Raw genomic sequence first — 22393 nt, forward strand, 5'->3', positions numbered from 1 at the left:
TAATAGAAGTAAATTGGAAAGTTGTTTAAAATTGTATGTTCTATCTAAATCATGAAGGAAAAACATTGGGTTTTATAACCCTTTAATATCCTGTCTACTGCAATTGTTTTTCAATATTCAAATTCAACCCAGCATTTGCATTATTTGAAAGACACAATGGGGCATATTTATCAAAGCGTCAAACTCAGAGTGCATTCGCCGTCGCCAATACGCTCGCCAGACATCACTGACACGAATCCACGTACGATCCCCTTATTTATACAAAAAACGGTCAAAAACACATGCGTCAAGTTCGGAGCATTGAGTATCGGACTGTTGTTAACTAACAGTCATCGATGAAGCGGTTATTCACGTTTTTCCCAACTTTATTTATACCATTTCATTACTGTCCATGAACAAGCACATTTCTCTAAAGCTAATCTTTTATTTTTCATCTGTTAATGTCCAATAAATAGATTTATACCTCAACAAACAATCTCATAGAAAGTTATATTTATATTTATTTGTTATACAAAAAAAATCTGTTGTATGATACTTTCACATACATTAATGTGTATTTGTATTTCTAGAAGTCATGATATGCTTTTATCTCTTTTTTTTTATATAAATGATTATTAATGCTAGAATTTGTACATATATATTTACACATACTTGTATGTATATATGTGTGTGTGTATATATATATATATACACAGTATGTGTGTGTGTTATGACAGAAATCTTTTGCAAACATATTTACATGTCCCTAAGTTCCTTTTTTTTGTTCTAAACAATGTTGTCTGTCATATCTCTGTGTTTATTTATATCACTATATGTATAGTGTAAATGTATATTATTATTCTTAGCATGACTAATTGTGAATATAGCATGCCATCAGGGTATCATATGTATGTATTTGAAATCAATGGGTATTTTAAGAGCTGGGCCAGTTTTCTCTCTGTACTTGTGTAACCCCTCCTGATTGCAATCTAGTTTTAAAAACCACCCCTTCACAGGTGTTATAAAATGGGCTGGCATATAAGATGGCATTTCTTACTGAAAAATAAATTCAAGAGAAGGAAGAAATACACTCGGCTAGATTACAAGTTTTTGTCGGTAATGGTGTGCGGTGTTAACGAGCCTTTTTTTCTCACCACTCACTTAAGACAACGCTGGTATTACAGGTTTTTTTAAACCCGGCGTTAGCCACAAAAAAGTGAGCGTTGAGCAAAATTTAGCTCCACATCTCTCTGTAATTCCAGCGCTGCTTACGGTAGCGGTGAATTGGCAAAACGTGCTTGTGCACGATTTTCCCATAGGAAACAATGGGGCTGAGTCGGCTGCAAAAAAGCAGCAGTCAGCTCCTAACGCAGCCCCATTGTTTCCTATGGGGGAATACATTTTATGTCTGCACCCAACATGAACCCCGAGTCTAAACACCCCTAATCTTACACTTATTAACCCCTAATCTGCTGTCCCCGACATTGCCGACACCTACATTATATTATTAACCCCTAATCTGCCGCTCCGGACACCGCCGCCACCTACATTATACTTATGAACCCCTAATCTACTGCCCCCAACATCGCTGAACCCTACATTATATTTATGCCCCCCCAATGTCGCCGCAACTATATTAAATTTATTAACCCCTGATCTGCCGCCGCCAACGTCGCCACCATTATAATAAAGTTATTAACTCCTAAACCTAAGTCTAACCCTAACACCCCCCCCTAATTTAAATATAATTTTAAATATTCTTAATAAAATTACTACAATTAAATAAATTATTCCTATTTAAAACTAAATACTTACCTATCAAATAAACCCTAAGATAGCTACAATATAACTAATAGTTACAGCTATCTTAGGGTTTATTTTTATTTTACAGGCAAGTTTGTATTTATTTTAACTAGGTAGAATAGTTATTAAATAGTTATTAACTATTTAATAGCTACCTAGCTAAAATAAATACAAAAGTACCTGTAAAATAAATCCTAACCTAAGTTACAATTACACCTAACACTACACTATCATTAAATTAATTACCTAAACTACCTACAATTAATTACAATTAAATTAAATAAACTAAAGTACAAAAAACAACAAACACTAAATTACAGAAAATAAAAAATAATTACTATTTTTTTAAACTAATTACACCTAATCTAATCCCCCTAATAAAATAAAAAAGCCCCCCAAAATAATAAAATTCCCTACCCTATACTAAATTACAAATAACCCTTAAAAGGGACTTTTGCAGGGCATTGCCCCAAAGTAATCAGCTCTTTTACCTGTAAAAAAAATACAATGCCCCCCCAACATTAAAACTTACCACCCACACACCCAACCCTACTCTAAAACCCACCCAATCCCCCCTTAATAAAACCTAACACTAACCCATTGAAAATCACCCTACCTCGAGACGTCTTCACCCAGCCGGGCACAAGTGGACCTCCAGAGGGGCAGAAGTCTTCATCCAGACGGCATCTTCTATTTTCATCCATCCGGAGCGGAGCAGGTCCATCTTCAATCCAGCCGACGCGGAGCATCCTCTTCAAACGAAGTCCAACTGAAGAATTAAGGTTCCTTTAAATGACGTCATCCAAGATGGCGTCCCTTCAATTCCGATTGGCTGATAGGATTCTATCAGCCAATCGGAATTAAAATAGGAAAAATCCTATTGTCTGATGCAATCAGCCAATAGAATTGAGCTTGCATTCTATTGGCTGAATGGAACAGCCAATAGAATGTGAGCTCAATCCTATTTAAAATAAATACAAACTTGCCTGTCAAATTAAAATAAACCCTAACGGCTAGATTTGGAGTTTTGTCGGTAACAACCCGAAAAACTAACGCCCGCGTTTTACTGGCCGCACCATAAAAATAACTCTGGTATCGAGAGTCCACATAAAGGCTGCGTTAGGCTCCAAAAAAGGAGCGTAGAGCATTTTTAACGCAGCTTCAACTCTCGATACCAGAGTTGCTTACGGACGCGGCCAGCCTCAAAAACGTGCTCGTGCACGATTCTCCCATAGGAAACAATGGGGCTGTTTGAGCTGAAAAAAAACCAAACACCTGCAAAAAAGCCGCGTTCAGCTCCCAACGCAGCCCCATTGTTTGCTATGCGGAAACACTTCCTACGTCTGCACCTAACACCCTAACATGTACCCCGAGTCTAAACACCCCTAACCTTACACTTATTAACCCCTATTCTGCCGCCCCCGCTATCGCTGACCCCTGCATATTATTATTAACCCCTAATCTGCCACTCCGTAAACCGCCGCTACTTACATTATCCCTATGTACCCCTAATCTGCTGCCCTAACATCACCGACCCCTATATTATATTTATTAACCCCTAATCTGCCCCCCACAACGTCGCCTCCACCTGCCTACACTTATTAACCCCTAATCTGCTGAGCGGACCTGAGCGCTACTATAATAAAGTTATTAACCCCTAATCCGCCTCACTAACCCTATCATAAATAGTATTAACCCCTAATCTGCCCTCCCTAACATCCCCGACACCTAACTTCAATTATTAACCCCTAATCTGCCGACCGGAGCTCACCGCTATTCTAATAAATGTATTAACCCCTAAAGCTAAGTCTAACCCTAACACTAACACCCCCCTAAATTAAATATAATTTTAATCTAACAAAATTAATTAACTCTTATTAAATAAATTATTCCTATTTAAAACTAAATACTTACCTGTAAAATAAACCCTAATATAGCTACAATATAAATTATAATTACATTGTAGCTATTTTAGGAATAATATTTATTTTACAGGCAACTTTGTAATTATTTTAACCATGTACAATAGCTATTAAATAGTTAAGAACTATTTAATAGTTACCTAGTTAAAATAATTACATTACCTGTAAAATAAATCCTAACCTAAGTTACAATTAAACCTAACACTATACTATCATTAAATTAATTAAATAAAATACCTACAATTACCTACAATTAAACCTAACACTACACTATCAATAAATTAATTAAATGCAATTGCTACAAATAAATACAATGAAATAAACTAGCTAAAGTACAAAAAATAAAAAAGAACTAAGTTACAAAAAATAAAAAAATATTTACAAACATAATAAAAATATTACAACAATTTTAAACTAATTACACCTACTCTAAGCCCCCTAATAAAATAACAAAGCCCCCCAAAATAAAAAAATGCCCTACCCTATTCTAAATTACTACAGTTCAAAGCTCTTTTACCTTACCAGCCCTGAACAGGGCCCTTTGCGGGGCATGCCCCAAGAAACACAGCTCTTTTGCCTGTAAAAAAAAACATACAATACCCAAGCCCCCCAACATTACAACCCACCACCCACATACCCCTAATCTAACCCAAACCCCCCTTAAATAAACCTAACACTAAGCCCCTGAAGATCATCCTACCTTGTCTTCACCATACCAGGTTCACCGATCGGTCCAGAAGAGCTCCTCCGATGTCCTGATCCAAGCCCAAGCGGGGGGCTGAAGAGGTCCATGATCCGGCTGAAGTCTTCATCCAAGCGGGGCAGAAGAGTTCTTCCATCCGATTGAAGTCTTCATCCAAGCGGCATCCATCCGGAGCGAAGCGGCAGCATCCTGAAGACCTCCACCGCGGAACATCCATCCTGGCCGACGACTGAACGACGAATGACGGTTCCTTTAAATGATGTCATCCAAGATGGCGTCCCTCGAATTCCGATTGGCTGATAGGATTCTATCAGCCAATCGGAATTAAGGTAGGAATATTCTGATTGGCTGATGGAATCAGCCAATCAGAATCAAGTTCAATCCGATTGGCTGATCCAATCAGCCAATCAGATTGAGCTTGCATTCTATTGGCTGTTCCGATCAGCCAATAGAATGCGAGCTCAATCTGATTGGCTGATTGGATCAGCCAATCGGATTGAACTTGATTCTGATTGGCTGATTCCATCAGCCAATCAGAATATTCCTACCTTAATTCCGATTGGCTGATAGAATCCTATCAGCCAATCAGAATTCGAGGGACGCCATCTTGGATGACGTCATTTAACGGAACCGTCATTCGTCGTTCAGTCGTCGGCCAGGATGGATGTTCCCGCGGTGGAGGTCTTCAGGATGCTGCCGCTTCGCTCCGGATGGATGCCGCTTGGATGAAGACTTCAATCGGATGGAAGAACTCTTCTGCCCCGCTTGGATGAAGACTTCAGCCGGATCATGGACCTCTTCAGCCCCCCGCTTGGGCTTGGATCAGGACATCGGAGGAGCTCTTCTGGACCGATCGGTGAACCTGGTATGGTGAAGACAAGGTAGGATGATCATCAGGGGCTTAGTGTTAGGTTTATTTAAGGGGGGTTTGGGTTAGATTAGGGGTATGTGGGTGGTGGGTTGTAATGTTGGGGGGCTTGGGTATTGTATGTTTTTTTTTACAGGCAAAAGAGCTGTATTTCTTGGGGCATGCCCCGCAAAGGGCCCTGTTCAGGGCTGGTAAGGTAAAAGAGCTTTGAACTGTAGTAATTTAGAATAGGGTAGGGCATTTTTTTATTTTGCGGGGCTTTGTTATTTTATTAGGGGGCTTAGAGTAGGTGTAATTAGTTTAAAATTGTTGTAATATTTTTATTATGTTTGTAAATATTTTTTTATTTTTTGTAACTTAGTTCTTTTTTATTTTTTGTACTTTAGCTAGTTTATTTAATTGTATTTATTTGTAGCAATTGTATTTAATTAATTTATTGATAGTGTAGTGTTAGGTTAATTGTAGGTAATTGTAGGTACTTTATTTAATTAATTTATTGATAGTGTAGTGTTAGGTTTATTTGTAACTTAGGTTAGGATTTCTTTTACAGGTAAATTTGTAATTATTTTAACTATTTTAGCTATTAAATAGTTCTTAACTATTTAATAGCTATTGTACCTGGTTAAAATAAATACAAAGTTACCTGTAAAATAAATATTAATACTAAAATAGCTATAATATAATTATAATTTATATTGTAGCTATATTAGGATTTATTTTACAGGTAAGTATTTATCTTTAAATAGGAATAATTTAATAAGAGTTAATTAATTTCGTTAGATTTAAATTATATTTAACTTAGGGGGGTGTTAGTGTTAGACTTAGCTTTAGAGGTTAATACATTTATTAGAATAGCGGTGAGCTCCGGTCGGCAGATTAGGGGTTAATAATTGAAGTTAGGTGTCGGCGATGTTAGGGAGGGCAGATTAGGGGTTAATACTATTTATGATAGGGTTAGTGAGGCGGATTAGGGGTTAATAACTTTATTATAGTAGCGCTCAGGTCCGCTCGGCAGATTAGGGGTTAATAAGTGTAGGCAGGTGGAGGCGACGTTGTGGGGGGCAGATTAGGGGTTAATAAATATAATATAGGGGTCGGCGGTGTTAGGGGCAGCAGATTAGGGGTACATAGGGATAATGTAGCTGGCGGCGGCGTGCGGACGGCAGATTAGGGGTTAATAAGTGTAGGCAGGTGGAGGCGACGTTGTGGGGGGCAGATTAGGGGTTAATAAATATAATACAGGGGTCGGCGGTGTTAGGGGCAGCAGATTAGGGGTACATAAGGATAACGTAGGTGGCGGTCGGCAGATTAGGGGTTAAAAAATTTTAATCGAGTGGCGGCGATGTGGGGGGACCTCGGTTTAGGGGTACATAGGTAGTTTATGGGTGTTAGTGTACTTTAGAGCACAGTAGTTAAGAGCTTTATGAACCGGCGTTAGCCCAGAAAGCTCTTAACTACTGACTTTTTTCCTGCGGCTGGAGTTTTGTCGTTAGATGTCTAACGCTCACTTCAGAAACGACTCTAAATACCGGAGTTAGGAAGATCCCATTGAAAAGATAGGATACGCAATTGACGTAAGGGGATCTGCGGTATGGAAAAGTCGCGGCTGAAAAGTGAGCGTTAGACCCTATTTTGAGTGACTCTAAATACCGGCGGTAGCCTAAAACCAGCGTTAGGAGCCTCTAACGCTGGTTTTCACGGCTACCGCCAAACTCCAAATCTAGGTCTAAGATAGCTACAATGTAACTATTAGTTATATTGTAGCTAGCTTAGGGTTTATTTTACAGGTAAGTATTTAGTTTTAAATAGGAATTAATTGTATTAATTTTATTTAGATTTATTTAAATTATATTTAAGATGGGGGTTTGTTAGGGTTAGACTTAGGTTTAGGGATAATACCTTTTAATATAGTTGCGGCGACGTTGGGGTTAATAAATGTAGGTAGGTGTCGGTGATGTTAGGGACGGCAGATTAGGGGTTAATAATATTTAACTAGTGTTTGCGAGGCGGGAGTGCGGGAGTGCGGCGGTTTAGGGGTTAATACATTTATTAAAGTGGCGGCGATGTCCGGTCGGCAGATTAGGGGTTAAAATTTTTATTTAAGTGTTTGCGATGTGGGGGGGGGCCTCGGATTAGGGGTTAATAGGTAGTTTATGGGTGTTAGTGTACTTTTTAGCACTTTAGTTAAGAGCTTTATGTTACGGCTTTAGCCCATAAAACTCTTAACTACTGAGTTTTAAATGCGGTAGGAGTCTTGATAGGAGAGGGTGTACCGCTCACTTTCTCCAAGACTTATAATACCGGCGTTAGGCAAGTCCCATTGACTAGATAGGATAGGGGATAAGATAGGATACGCAATTGACGTAAGGGGATTTGCGGTAAGCTCAAGTCGTGGAAGAAAAGTGAGCGGTACACCTGTACCTGCCAGACTCATAATACCAGCGGGCGTTAAAAAGCAGCGTTGGGACCTCTCAACGCTGCTTTTTAAGGCTAACGCAAGACTCGTAATCTAGGCGACTGAAAATAGCATGACAGTAAAGAGGTGATTTCAATTTCTGCTGTATCTGAAACATGATAGTTTATTAGGTGGGCTATCCCTTTGAGCTATCAGCTCAAGATTATATTGAATCAAACATCAATTAGAATTTTAAAATCCTTGTCTAAAATATTACACTGTGTGTCCTAATGTCAGCATCAATGTTTATCTTTAACACTAATTTCACATATACATACTTTCAAAGTATAATACACAATGTAATAAATGGCACTTACAAGTTCTGATGAATCATCAGTGACACAAGTGTCAAGCAATTTAATTTGTTAGTGATAGTTTAAAATGTATATTTGAATCAGATTGGCTGATGTCATAAATCATGTGATTATGCATATTCCAATTAAAAGTGGTTGAAAAATTCACTAGTGTGTGGGTTGTTTAGGAGTTTGCGTCATAATTGGTGCAAAAAGTGTTGAGTCAAAATTGGTGCGAAGTGGAGAGTGGGACTTGTATTACATGGCTCAAACATGGTGCAGATAGATTTTTCCCCAAAAAATAAAAAGGAAGTTAGCTATATTATGTTGTATTTTTTTTTTTATCTCTATATATCTATTAGTGCAACAAGTTTGGGGCAAAACTTTTCAACACATTTGTAGAATAATATTGTCCCCTTACTTTTTAATGAGAGACAAATTTGTAGCATATCTACTAGTACACCAAATGTGGAGCAATAATGTTTGATTTAGAAAGGGTATACAATTTTAATAGAGTTTCTAATTTACTTTTATTATGTAATATACTTCGTTCTCTTGCAGCATCAAACATAAGCTTTCTGTGTTTTCAGACTCCCATTGAGTTCTAGGGCATCCACGACCTCAAGGGTGGCGGATTGAAAACTAGGTACGCTGCATCGGAATACACGCGTGCGTACCTGTTAAATGTTTGATAAATTTGGAAAAGGCTCAAATAGAGTCGACTCTGAATTCAAAACATCTGTAATGACAAAAGCATTGATCTGCGTCGGATTGCGATCGCGGGATCATATATCACGTCACAAATTTTAACATTTGACGATCTTGACGCTTTGATAACTACGGCGGATCAATCTTGCAACAAATACGACATGGAATTCAAGCGTATTTTCAGTTGACACATTGATAAATAGGCCTTAATCTGTGTATCATTAGCCTGCAGACAACAAGACTAGCCACTGTCATATTAGTATAAAGTACATTGTTCTGCAGTTGTTATAAATTAAAGCCAATTGAGGAGCTATATGTTTCAAGGTTAGCCTTGAGTAGTCAACAGGGTGCAATTCAAGTTCTGAGAATTTTTAGAGCTAAAATAAATGTAAAATCAGGCAAAATAAAAATGAAAATATGTGGTGAAGTTGTTTCATTACGCATAGCTAATATTTTATATACAAATTTCAAGGTATTTACTATCCCTTTAACTTGCCTTGCTGCATTCACAGCTTTATAACTGGAGCTTTAAATGCTCATTTAAATTATGTTTACGTCATGTTTTATTAATTTAATAGAGGCAGAAAATTCAATTAGAACGGTAGATCATCCTTTTGACAATATTTTATGTGCTTTCCAGAGATTGTGCCTTTGTATGCACGTCTTCTTCAGAAAAATGTATGTTAGCAATCTAAATCCTAGTATTCCACTTGCCACCTAGACCATATTTTGCCAGATTGTCACAATTTAGGTGCTTCACCATTTGTGCTGCATTTCCATAAAATAAATCGGGACTACATAAAACTCACCTATCAATGTTCAAACTCCACTTTTGTCATGCCCAAACCAGCGCACAAAGCACTGAGTGGTAGAATGGCACACCTATTTCACTCTCATGTGACCATTCAATCCCCTGCCTGTATCACCCAAACCCAGTTGCCAGGCCTAGACTCCTCAGTGAGCCTCATGGTCCTAGATGATTGCTGGGGGTTATGAATTCCCACTTTGTAGAAACACATTAGGGCTTATTATAGGGTGAAAAAATAGTACATGTGAAAAGCATAAGTGGGATCCATTTTTGCTTTTGTTTTGTTGTGAGTTAAATAGAAAACTAATCTGATAGTATTATGAGCATGTAGCAATTCCTAGACAGTAAATTATGACTAGTTGTTTGAGGTGCATTAACATCGACACAGCTAATAATATTCTAAAAACAGAACACTTAGTAGCCTTTCATTTTTTTTGTTTGTTTTTTAGGGGTATTTACATTTTCACTAGTGATGCCCTGAACTGACTCCAAGATACCCTGTTATTGGTTAGGGATATCTGAAGTGCCTCTCTAAGTGGGATTCTCATCCTCCATTATTTCTTTAACTTTTCTGTCTCCCTAAATATTTTATATTTAGGTTTAACTTTTAAATTACAAACATATAAAGTATATGTTGTTGGCAAGGGATTATAGCTCATTTTTGATCATTTTTATTTAATGTTATTAGAGATTATTTTTGTATTTTTTTGTGCACCAATAAACTTTAATTTCTTTTTCTTTTTAAGTATTTTTAAAGGGGGGTTGTACCTGGTGTTTTTTTACTTGTTCAGCCAAATTTTACTTCCTTGCATTGCCGCCTTACTTAACTTTTCCTATTTAAATTCTTGTGACACAGATTCTAGTTTTGGCATTGAAGCTTTTATCTTTCATTGTTCTAAGGATGAAAAAAGTATTATTTGTATGGATAATCAGCTAAAGCTTTTGTCAATAGATTTATTTTTGCATCATTAGTATATTGCATAAAAAGATGTAGATTATTGATGGAAAATATATATAATTTAATTGAACAGAACACATGATATATGAGACTCAAAGTGATATGATTGCATATACATTGTATGTGTTTGATCTATGCAAAACATTGCTAGCTATTTAATTTGAGGATTATATATATATATTTTTAAGCTTTTCTCATTGTGACAGATAAGGAAATGAGCTATTATCTTTTTATTGGTTTTATGATATTTTTAGGTTAATTATTGCATTTGGCATTTGAGCTGACTCACTGTTTATAGGAACTGCAAAATGAAGCATGCAATATTATTCTGGAAAATAAAATAAGCAATGACAAATGTATGGTCCAGAACATATATTTCATGTGTTATTTGACATTTTTGTTTTACAGGAAACTAAAGAAGCTTTTCAGAAAACTAAAAGATGAAAGAACAGAGCCTGGGGAAAATAATTTGAGCAATTCAAGAGAACCTCGGCAATGGGAGATTGACTATGCCCTGGAGCCTTTCACTGGGTTGACACCAGAGTATATGGAAATGAGTAAGAATTGCCTTTAGTTTTCATTGCTATATTTGAAAAGCCCTCTAGACCAGTCAGTGTATTCAGAGTGGTAAATGTGAGTCACATTTCACTAATGGCTCACAACATTAACTAACCATTGTTTTCACATTGACGTATGTGATCTCTAAGCTATGGAAAACTGACACATGGTGGCAATTATTATTCTTTTTTTTTTTTTAAAAAGTCATAGAGTAGTTGGCACATCATAATTCACCTCTGGGTGAGTGTATTATCCATATAATATACAACTGTACCAATGACAATACCAAAGGTCAGGACATAAGTAATATCTGGATTGCTTTTTCTTTGTTCAATTTAAAATTGCACTAATTTATAACAGATTTTCCATTCATTTTCTTTTTATTTCTACATTTGTGAATATGAATATGTATGAATATTGTACTTAATGTTGTGTTTAATAGGAAATATATAGCAATTTGCAAGCAAATTGGCAGTGGATATGTCATAAAAGCATTACGAAAGTACATTAATTATATGTGTTTTATAATATACAGTAGTGGTAAGAAAATTGTGATTTATTTTCTTGCAGTAATGCATGAAAATGGAGTGAGGGACGAGGAAGTTGAATTATTATAAAAAAAAATGCAATAAAAGGGGATGAATTTTAGAAATAAAAAAGAAAGCAAGTGAGAAATTATATTCCAGATAAACAGGAAATAAGATAGGAAAGAAAGAAAGAAAGAAAGAAAGACAAATATACCGAAATGGATAGATAGATGATAAATAACATGGATAAAGATAGATAGATAGATAGATAGATAGATATAAATAAATATAGTTAATAGATAGATAAGATAAATAGATGATAGATAGAGAGCAAACATGAATAAATAGGTAGAGTTTTGGGGGCTGATTTATCATTTGTCTGGCGGACATGATCCGCTGTAGCGATCATGTCCGCCAGACATCGATAAATGCTGACAGCATACGCTGTCTGCATTTATCATTGCACAAGCAGTTCTGGTGAACTGCTTGTGCAATGCCGCCCCCTGCAGATTCGCGGACAATTGGCCGCTAGCAGGAGGTGTCAATCAACCCGATCATATGAGATTGGGCGGATTGATGTCCGCCGCCTCAGAGGAGGCATACGAGTTAAGGAGCAGTGGTCTTAAGACCGCTGCTTCTTAACTCCTGTTTCTGGCGAGCCTGAAGGCTCGCGTGGAAACAGGGGTATTTGGCCCCATTTGGGCCATGATAAATCGGCCCCATAGTTTCAAACTGCACAATGTCTACTCATCAACCTTAAGCAGCAAATGTCTAAGCAGAAGATAAAGAACTATTGGGGTCAATTTATTAATGTGCGAGCGGACATGATACGATGTAGCGTATCATGTCCGCTGCACATCGATAAATGCAGACAGCATACACTATCAGCATTTATCATTGCACCAGCAGTTGTTGTGAACTGCTGGTGCAATGTTGCCCCCTGCAGATTCGAGGCCAATCAGCCACTAGCAGGGGGTGTCAATCAACCTGATCGTATTCGATCCGGTTGATTTCTTTCCGCCACCTCAGAGCAGGCGGACAGGTTATGGAGCAGCGGTCTTCGTACAGAGCTTAATAAATTGACACCATTATATCTATCTTATTATTATAGTTTTTTATTTAACAGTCACATATAGAAAAATAATCGTAAAACATGAAAGCCTAAAAAAGACGGAGTGTGCGCGCTATTGTTTAGGTTATTAACCATTCTTTTATACTTTCATAAACCAAATTTAAAAAAGAAAATCCAAAATAATGCTCCTGCCTATTGTGTTATGCATAATTAATAATATGATTCAGAGAACATTCTGCAGTCTTATTTTTTAGGCTATGCCCAAAGTTTCCATTCCAAAATATTATTTAGATTTACAGTGATTGTTTTTTCATTCTGACGCAGCTCCAAATATAGCTTGACCTATGAATAACCCGTGTTATGCAGAGGGCAAATAGGGACTTTTTGACCATTTGGCTTCCAGATAAAGCTGTAATGTATTTTAGTGGTTAAGATGCAAACATGATGAAACAGTATAACATTTTTAATTATAGTTTAACGATTGTTTCACAAGTAGAATATTATTTGCATATGAATTGCAGATTTTGTGGCAAATGTGTTACATTTGATTTTATTGTAAATGGTAAATATTTAAAGTAAAGAAACATCATTTTCACTTGCTAGTATTCCTAAAGTACTATCTGGCTTAGATTCAAAGATTCTTGTGAGGTTGCCATAGGTCCTTGTTGTAAAGGGGATATTATGTTTGAAATTCCCTGAGCATTGCTTTACCCATCTTTTCTAGTGTGTGGGTGTTGCTTTCATTAAAGGGACAGTAAAGTCAAAGTTACACTTGCCTGATTCAGATAGATCATGCAATGTTTACCCCTTCACTACCAAAAATTTTAGAGAAAAACTTGCCGAAATTACAGGATAATTATTTTTGTTACAACAGAAATTGAGCCCTTGGTTTTTTGTATTTACCTATAAAAACTATACATATTTTTAAAGTAAACAACCCAAGGTCTTGATTTAGGCCCATTTTGGTATATTTTAAGCAACTACTTGGATGCCAGCTAAACAATTGTTAACTTTTTCGCAAACTTTGGGTTTCTCACTAAAATTTCTTATACAGAACTACTGCAGTCATAAGACAAATGGTTCTAAAAGCTTCTCTGGGGTCCCCATTGTTCAGAAACAGCAGACATGCATGGCTGTGTCATTGATTTTTGGCAATTAGAAGGTTGCAGCTGTGCACCATAGTTAACTTGTAAGGCTAATTTTTGCTGAAGTGTAGGAATTATCCTCCCATCTGACACATCCCACCCCTGATACCTACATAGTCCCTCCCAAACAGCTCTCTTCCCTCCTGCCCCACTGGCCACCACTATCTTAGGTACTGGCAGACAGTCTGCCAGTATGCAGTTTAGGGCTTTTATTATTTAATTTAAAAAAAAAAATGTATATATATATATATATATATATATATATATTTTTTTTTTTAAGTTTCTGATCTCTCCAACAGCTCTTTTATCCTCCCTCTGTTCACCGCCATGTTTGTTACTGACAGCCTTTCTGGCTGTAACAAATTATTCCCTCCCACCGCTCCCACTGAGCTTCAATGAATGATTATTACAGAGAATGAGAGACAGTGTCACTGTAACGATTGTTGATCTGGCTTCATGTTGTATGGTAGCATGATCAGTGCTAGGGATGGGGGAATGTGGTGAAAGTGCAATTAGCTTGTTAGAACGAACAGTCCTATGGGCATTCGTTTGGAAAAATCAAATGTTGATAAGAATACAAATCCATTACAATTCGGTAATCAAATGCTATTTCCAGTTTTTGAATGTTACATTTGATTTAACAAATACTATTCAATAGTTCAGTAGTTCATGTGGTAGGAAATTTAGTAAAATTATACATAACAGATACAAATATATAGATTTAAATTATTCTCTTTTGAATATTGCATAATTAGAATATTACATTTAAAGAGAGCATTAAAAATACTATTACAAATATATTAATTTGAATTTTTCTAATTCGAATATTGCATAATTCGATTCAAATTACACAAAATTCGAATTAAAAAAATTGTACTCAATTAATATTACATTTAAAAATAGCATTAAAATACTATTACATTAAACAAATTAACAAACTAACGTGTTAAAATTTGTTTCATTTTTTCGAATGTTGTCCATCCCTTATCAGTGCTCCTTTACATATGAAGGCAGATGTCTTCTGCCTCCAGCTCCATTCTCTGATGTCTAAGCTGAAAGTGGGGACCGCAGCATGGGCAAAGCACTGTTTACTTCTATTGTCTAATTTGCTTTGTTGTATTGGTATCTTTTGTCAAAAAGCACACGTATGTAGGCTCAGGAGCGGCAGTGTACTGCTGGGAGCTAGCTGATACTTGGTGGCTGCACATATGTCTCATGTCATTGGCTCACTCAATGTGTTCAACTGGCTTCCAGATGTGAGTTACTGCTTCTTCAACAAAGGAACAAACAGACTGAAGCACATTTGATAATAGAAAATAGGTGGGAAGCTGTATAAGATGATATGCTCTATGTGAATCCTGAAATAAAAAAAATGTGGGTTTCATGTTCCTTTAATATCTAAAGTTATATGAACCAGTACAATCCTTAGAATACACACTTGCAAAATGATTTATGTAAATATTTGCAGCTGAAAAATCTTAGCATGTTGGTTTTGTTATAAGTTATAAGTAGTAACGCTGGATTAAATATGTTTCCAGGGACTAACCATGGGCATTCTGGGATGTTCTAGAAGTGTGGTCAGGAATTTTCACCCACACCTCAGCCCAGCATGTGGAATTCATAAGATTCTATTGCCTTTGTGAAGTATTTCACCTTGCGGTCATGTCTCACTATTGCAAAGCTGACAATGTCTCCTTATTAGTTTCCTTTATTTCTCTATAACTGGTTTCAGTTTTTCTTTTCATGCATATGTGAGTTAACCATTTTACAAAGAGAAGTTGTTTTCCCTTGTTTTAATTCACTTGTTGTGTAAGATTTTACAGGTGATGTTTATGATGCTAATATCCTTCACAGTAGTACTCGTTCTATTTGCTGAGAAATTGAATATAAAGGAGAGATACACTAGTGTAAATCTCCAATAGGGGGCGCTTCCTAAATAACAAATACAATCCCAAGAATACAATATACAGCATATAAAATAGAAAAAAGCAAATAACACAATAATCAACATATAAAAACCTAAAAGTCTGAAACAGAACTCCAGTCTAGAGGCAGCACTCTGTCAAAGGATGGTCGAATCCTAATGCAAGATGGTCTGTAAAAGAAAGGACACAGAGGTGCCTGTCAGGGTTTTTTTCCTGTTTTGTTTGCCATGTGCTGCTGGCAGCCATTTTACTCACCTCTCTTGCTGACTCTGGTGCATACTGTGTGATGCTGCTCATTTCCTGCACTTCTTTTTATGGCCAGACTGGTGTACATCATCCGTGTGAGACAGGATGCAGTCTCAGAAATGTGATGTCATCAATTATTATTTAAAGGTCTTCTGTTCAGTATGCTTTGCCCTTGCGTTGTCTCAGACCTGTTTGTGAGAGCTCCTGTGTATTACCTGGCTGTCTGACATCCCTCCTGGTTCCTGATCCCTGGCTTGTTCCTGACTCTGCTGTTCTCCTTGTTCCTGATTCAGGCTCGTCTGACTACTCGCTTTGACTCCTGACTAGGCTCGTCTGACTACCAGCTCTGGTTTTGATTCCTGGCTTGTTATTTGACTTGTGGACATTTTATTATTTTTTATTATTAATAAAGGTGTGATTATTTTTGCACTTCTTGTCTCAGTCTGATTCCTGGCACCCTTACATTACGCAAGGGCCATGAATCCTGATGGTGCTAATAATCCACCTTTATCTGCCATAATTTACAGGATGGATGAACAGGATCACCGCTTGGATCAATTTGAACTAGCCCTGCAAACCCTGCTGACTCGCACTGCACATTTGGACCAAAGTGTCCCACAAGTTATGGCTGCTCCTGTTTCCACTGCTGCACCTAGTCCTACCAAGAGCATGTCCGGTTCTGCACCTCTACCTCAGCGTTATGGAGGTGATCCTAATCAGTGCAGAGGGTTTTTTAACCAGGTGGGCATTTACTTTGAGATGTTACCTCAGGTGTTTCCCTCTAACAGAGCTAAGGTGGGATTTCTCTTCTTTTTACTCTCTGACACAGCTCTTGCCTGGGCTAATCCCTTGTGGGAGACTAATAAACCTGTGATTTCAAATTACCCTGATACCTACATAATCCCTCCCAAACAGCTCTCTTCCCTCCTGCCCCACTGGCCACCACTATGTTAGGTACTGGCAGACAGTCTGCCAGTATGCAGTTTAGGGCTTTTATTATTTAATTTAAAAAAAAAATGTGTATATATATATATATATATATATATATATTTTAAGTTTCTGATCTCCTTAACAGCTCTTTTATCCTCCCTCTGTTCACCGCCATGTTTGTTACTGACAGCCTTTCTGGCTGTAACAAATTATTCCCTCCCACCGCTCCCACTGAGCTTCAATGAAAGATTTTTACAGAGAATGAGAGACAGTGTCACTGTAACGATTGTTGATCTGGCTCCATGTTGTATGGTAGCATGATCAGTGCTAGGGATGGGGGAATGTGGTGAAAGTGCAATTAGCTTGTTAGAACGAACAGTCCTATGGGCATTCGTTTGGAAAAATCAAATGTTGATAAGAATACAAATCCATTACAATTCGGTAATCAAATGCTATTTCCAGTTTTTGAATGTTACATTTGATTTAACAAATACTATTCAATAGTTCAGTAGTTCATGTGGTAGGAAATTTAGTAAAATTATACATAACAGATACAAATATATAGATTTAAATTATTCTCTTTTGAATATTGCATAATTAGAATATTACATTTAAAGAGAGCATTAAAAATACTATTACAAATATATTAATTTGAATTTTTCTAATTCGAATATTGCATAATTCGATTCAAATTACACAAAATTCGAATTAAAAAAATTGTACTCAATTAATATTACATTTAAAAATAGCATTAAAAATACTATTACATTAAACAAATTAACGAACTAACGTGTTAAAATTTGTTTCATTTTTTCGAATGTTGTCCATCCCTTATCAGTGCTCCTTTACATATGAAGGCAGATGTCTTCTGCCTCCAGCTCCATTCTCTGATGTCTAAGCTGAAAGTGGGGACCGCAGCATGGGCAAAGCACTGTTTACTTCTATTGTCTAATTTGCTTTGTTGTATTGGTATCTTTTGTCAAAAAGCACACGTATGTAGGCTCAGGAGCGGCAGTGTACTGCTGGGAGCTAGCTGATACTTGGTGGCTGCACATATGTCTCGTGTCATTGGCACACTCAATGTGTTCAACTGGCTTCCAGATGTGAGTTACTGCTTCTTCAACAAAGGAACAAACAGACTGAAGCACATTTGATAATAGAAAATAGGTGGGAAGCTGTATAAGATGATATGCTCTATGTGAATCCTGAAATATTCACATAGAGCATATTTTTGAAGGGTATTTGATGTTCCGGCTCGCTCTTTCTCTGCTGCTAAACGACTCATGTCCATTCAGCAAGGTACAAGATCTGTTGCTCAGTGTGCCATTGAGTTCCGTACGCTTGCCACAGAGGTAGGTTGGAACAATGAAGCCCTTGTTGCCGCCTTCTTTCATGGACTCTCTGATGTGATTAATGACAAAGTTGCTGCCAGAGATTTACCAGAAGATCTCGAGGCATTGGTGTCTTTTTTTATCCTAATTGACATCAGACTAAGTGAGAGGCACTCTTTCAAGGAGCGCTTGCAGAAGCCTCCTGTTCCGTTGTCTTCTACGTGTTCATTCCCACCCATGCCTCCTGGTCCTGAGTCACCAGGTACTGCTGAGCCGATGCAGTTGGGATTCATGCGTCTCTCTGCAGTGGAGAGGGCTTTTAGGAGAAGGGAGGGGCTCTGCCTCTATTGTGGGTTACAGGGCCACCTTTTGAAGTCTTGTCCTACACAGCCGGGAAACGCTCACACCTAAGGTCCAGTTGGGGGCAGACCTTGGGTGGTTTATCCTCATCCCCGGAACCGCTAAAGGAGAAACCTTTGGTCACGGTTGTCCTTTCCTGGGTGGACTCCTCCATAGTCACCCAGGCTCTCGTTGACTCCGGTGCTGCGGGCTATTTCATTGACAGTGCTTTTGTATCAAAGCACTCCATTCCTGTTTTGCCTCGGTCCGTTCCGCTTGCTATTGAGGCCATTGATGGCAGGCCCCTTCAGCCCACACTCATTACTCACAAAACTGCTCCGTTTTCCATGGCTGTTGGGGCTCTCCATTTTGAAACCCTCCAGTTCCAGGTGATAAACTATCCGCATTTTCCGGTTGCTCTGGGTTATCCCTGGCTCCAAAAGCACAATCCCAGTCTCGACAGGCGCAGGTCCGAAATTTTATCGTGGTCTCCGCAATGTATTTCCACTTGTCTTCAGAAACCAGTTAATGTCTTGTGCACGTCTTCGTTATCTCAATTGCCAGAGGAGTACCGAGAGTTCCTAGACGTTTTTGACAAGGTGCATGCCGGTACATTGCCTCCTCACCGGTCTTACGATTGTGCCATAGACCTGCAACCCTGAGCCATTCCTCCTCGGGGCCGGGTTTACCCTCTGTCTGCTGCAGAGAATTGTGCTATGGAGGAGTATGTTGCCAATGCTCTGTCACGGGGGATCATCCGCAAATCCTGCTCTCCTGCAGGGCTGTCTTCTTCTTTGTGAAGAAAAAGGGTGGCGAGTTAAGACCATGCATCGATTATAGGGGTCTTAATCATCTTACCATTAAGAATGCTTACCCTATTCCGCTCATTACGGAACTCTTTGACCGCCTCAAGGGAGCTACAGTCTTTAATAAACTTGATTTGAGAGGAGCGTACAATCTCGTTAGGATCAAGGAGGGCCACGAATGGAAAACAGCATTTAACACCAGGAGCGGGCATTATGAGTATCTTGTAATGCCCTTTGGCCTATGTAATGCTCCTGCTGTTTTCCAGGTATTTATTAATGATGTCCTACAAGATATGTTGCAACAGTGTGTTGTGGTGTACTTGGACGACATCCTCATACACTCACCCACACTTGAGGCTCATTGTTCTGATGTTACACGGGTTCTTCAGCGACTACGTGAAAACGGCCTGTTTTGTAAACTCGAGAAATGTGAGTTCCATCAGACTCAAGTAACCTTCCTGAGTTATGTTATCTCTGTTGCAGGGTTCTCCATGGATCCTGACAAGTTATCTGCAGTTCTGCAGTAGCCTCGCCCAGTTGGTCTTCTGTCTATTCAATGTTTTTTGGGGTTCACCAATTACTATAGAAAGTTTATTAAAAACTTTTCTTCCTTGGTCAAACCTATCACAGACATGACCCGTAAAGAGAATGATCCACTCCATTGGTCACCTACTGCCATTAAGGCCTTTGATAGTCTTAAGACTGCCTTTGCTGCCGCTCCAGTTCTGGCTCATCCTAACCCTGTCCTGCCTTTCGTTCTTGAGGTCGATGCGTCTGAGACAGGAGTAGGTGCCCTCTTGTCTCAACGTCCTACGCCTGATGGTTCCTTGCATCCGTGTGGTTTCTTCTCTAAGGCATTGTCTCCAGCAGAGTGCAATTATGAAATTGGCAACAGGGAATAACTGGTCATAATTTTGGCACTTTTGGTAATGGAGGCATCTTCTCGAGGGTACTAGCGTGCCAGTGCTCATTCTTACTGACCACAAGAATTTAACTTATTTATCTGAAGCAAAACGTTTTGTCGCCCCGACAGGCAAGATGGGCACTATTTATGTCTCGGTTTAATTATGTGGTCTCCTACCTGCCTGGTAGTAAGAATGTTAGGGCTGATGCCCTTTCTCGACAATTTTCCCCTCTGTCCAAGGAGGAGTCTGTACCTACTCCAGTTATACCTCCTGCCCATATTTTTGCTACCATACGTACTAATTTGACTTCTCCCTTGCACACTTACCACTATCCTAAAGCCGCTGGTCACCCAGGCAAGAACCGAATGATTTGGTCTGTCACTCAACAATTCTGGTGGCCAGGTTTTCGTTCTGATGTTGCTGCGTATGTTGCCTCCTGCTCAGTTTTTGCACAGAATAAGACTCCTAGACGTCTTCCTGTGGGTCTTCTTCAACCTATTGCTAATGGTGAGCGTCCTTGGACACATCTTTCCATGGACTTCATTGTCGAGCTCCCTGTTTCAAATGGCAGTACTGTTTTCCTTATGGTGGTTAACCGTTTTTCTAAAATGTCACATTGCATTCCCTTGAAGAAGTTGCCTACCGCTCAGGAGCTTGCTTCAATTTTTGCCCGGGAGGACTTCCATTTACATGGGTTACCCAAGGAGATAGTGTCAGACCGAGGTAGCCAGTTTGCCTCCAGATTTTGGCGTTCCTTTTGTGCTCAAATGGGGATCCAGCTTTCCTTCTCCTCGGCATATCACCCTCAATCCAATGGGGCTGTGGAACGGTCTAATCAAGCTTTGGAACAGTTCTTCCATTGCTATGTCTCAGATCACCACAATAATTGGTCTGAACTGTTACCTTGGGCAGAGTTTGCTCGTAATAGTGCCATTAATGCTTCCTCCAAGTTATCCGCATTCATGGCGAATTATGGGTTTCAACCATCCTTGTTGCCAGATTCATTCATGTCTCATGGCATTCTGGCTTTGGAGGAGCATCTCTGGCAACTCCGTTCCACGTGGGTGCAGATTCAGGATTGCCTTAATCATTCTATGCAGCGCCAAAAGTTCCAGGCTGATCGTAGGTGTCTGCCCGTGCCTTCCTACCAGGTTGGTGAGAGAGTTTGGCTGTCCTCCCGCAACTTGAATCTTCATGTGCCTTCACTGGCTTCCGTTATGTTGGTCCTTTTCGAATACTCCGATGGGTCAATCCTGTGGCCTACTCTCTTGACCTTCCTCCTGCAATACGCATATCCAATGTTTTTCATGTCTCCCTCTTGAAATCATTGGTTTGTAATCGGTTTACCACTGTGTTGCCTCGTCCCCATCCTATCTTTGTTGACAACCATGAGGAGCATGAGGTCAGCAGCATTATTGACTCTCGTATGTCCAGGGGCCGCGTACAGTATTTGGTTCACTGGAGGGGCTACGGTCCAAAGGAGCGTTCATGGGTTCCCTCCTTTGATGTTCATGCTCCCGCCCTCCTTTGTGCCTTCCATGCCCAGTTCCCCAATAAGCCTTTTGTCCTCCCGCGGGGGAGGGGTCGTTGAGGGGAGGGTACTGTCAGGGTTTTTTCCCTGTTTTGTTTGCCATGTGCTGCTGGCAGCCATTTTACTCACCTTTCTTGCTGACTCTGGTGCATACTGTGTGATGCTGCTCATTTCCTGCACTTCCTTTTATGGCCAGACTGGTGTACATCATCCGTGTGAGACAGGATGCAGTCTCAGAATTGTGATGTCATCACCTATTATTTAAAGAGCCTCTGTTCAGTATTCTTTGCCCTTGAGTTGTCTCAGACCTGTTTGTGAGAGCTCCTGTATATTACCTGGCTGTCTGACATCCCTCCTGGTTCCTGATCCCTAGCTTGTTCCTGACTCTGCTGTTCTCCTTGTTCCTGATTCCGGCTTGTCTGACTACTCGTTTTGGCTCCTGACTCAGCTCATCTGACTACCCGCTCTGGTTTTGATTCCTGGCTTGTTATTTGACTTGTGGACATTTTATTATTTTTTGCTATTAATAAAGGTGTGATTATTTTTGCACTTCTCGTTTCAGTCTGATTCCTGGAACCCTG

The 22393-nt window shown here is 38.9% G+C and overlaps 1 protein-coding gene across 1 annotated transcript in view; it reads left to right on the forward strand.

Moving 5' to 3' along the window:
- ANO2 (anoctamin 2) overlaps nucleotides 1-22393 on the forward strand; it is an 850080-nt gene that overhangs the window by 721898 nt on the left and 105789 nt on the right. Inside the window, exon 21 of the mRNA XM_053718733.1 lies at nucleotides 10906-11054. Coding sequence (XP_053574708.1) covers nucleotides 10906-11054 — 149 coding nt within the window. The remainder of the gene's footprint in view (nucleotides 1-10905; nucleotides 11055-22393) is intronic.

The sequence above is a fragment of the Bombina bombina genome, chromosome 6, assembly GCF_027579735.1.
Source record: "Bombina bombina isolate aBomBom1 chromosome 6, aBomBom1.pri, whole genome shotgun sequence".
Taxonomy (NCBI): Eukaryota; Metazoa; Chordata; class Amphibia; order Anura; family Bombinatoridae; genus Bombina; species Bombina bombina.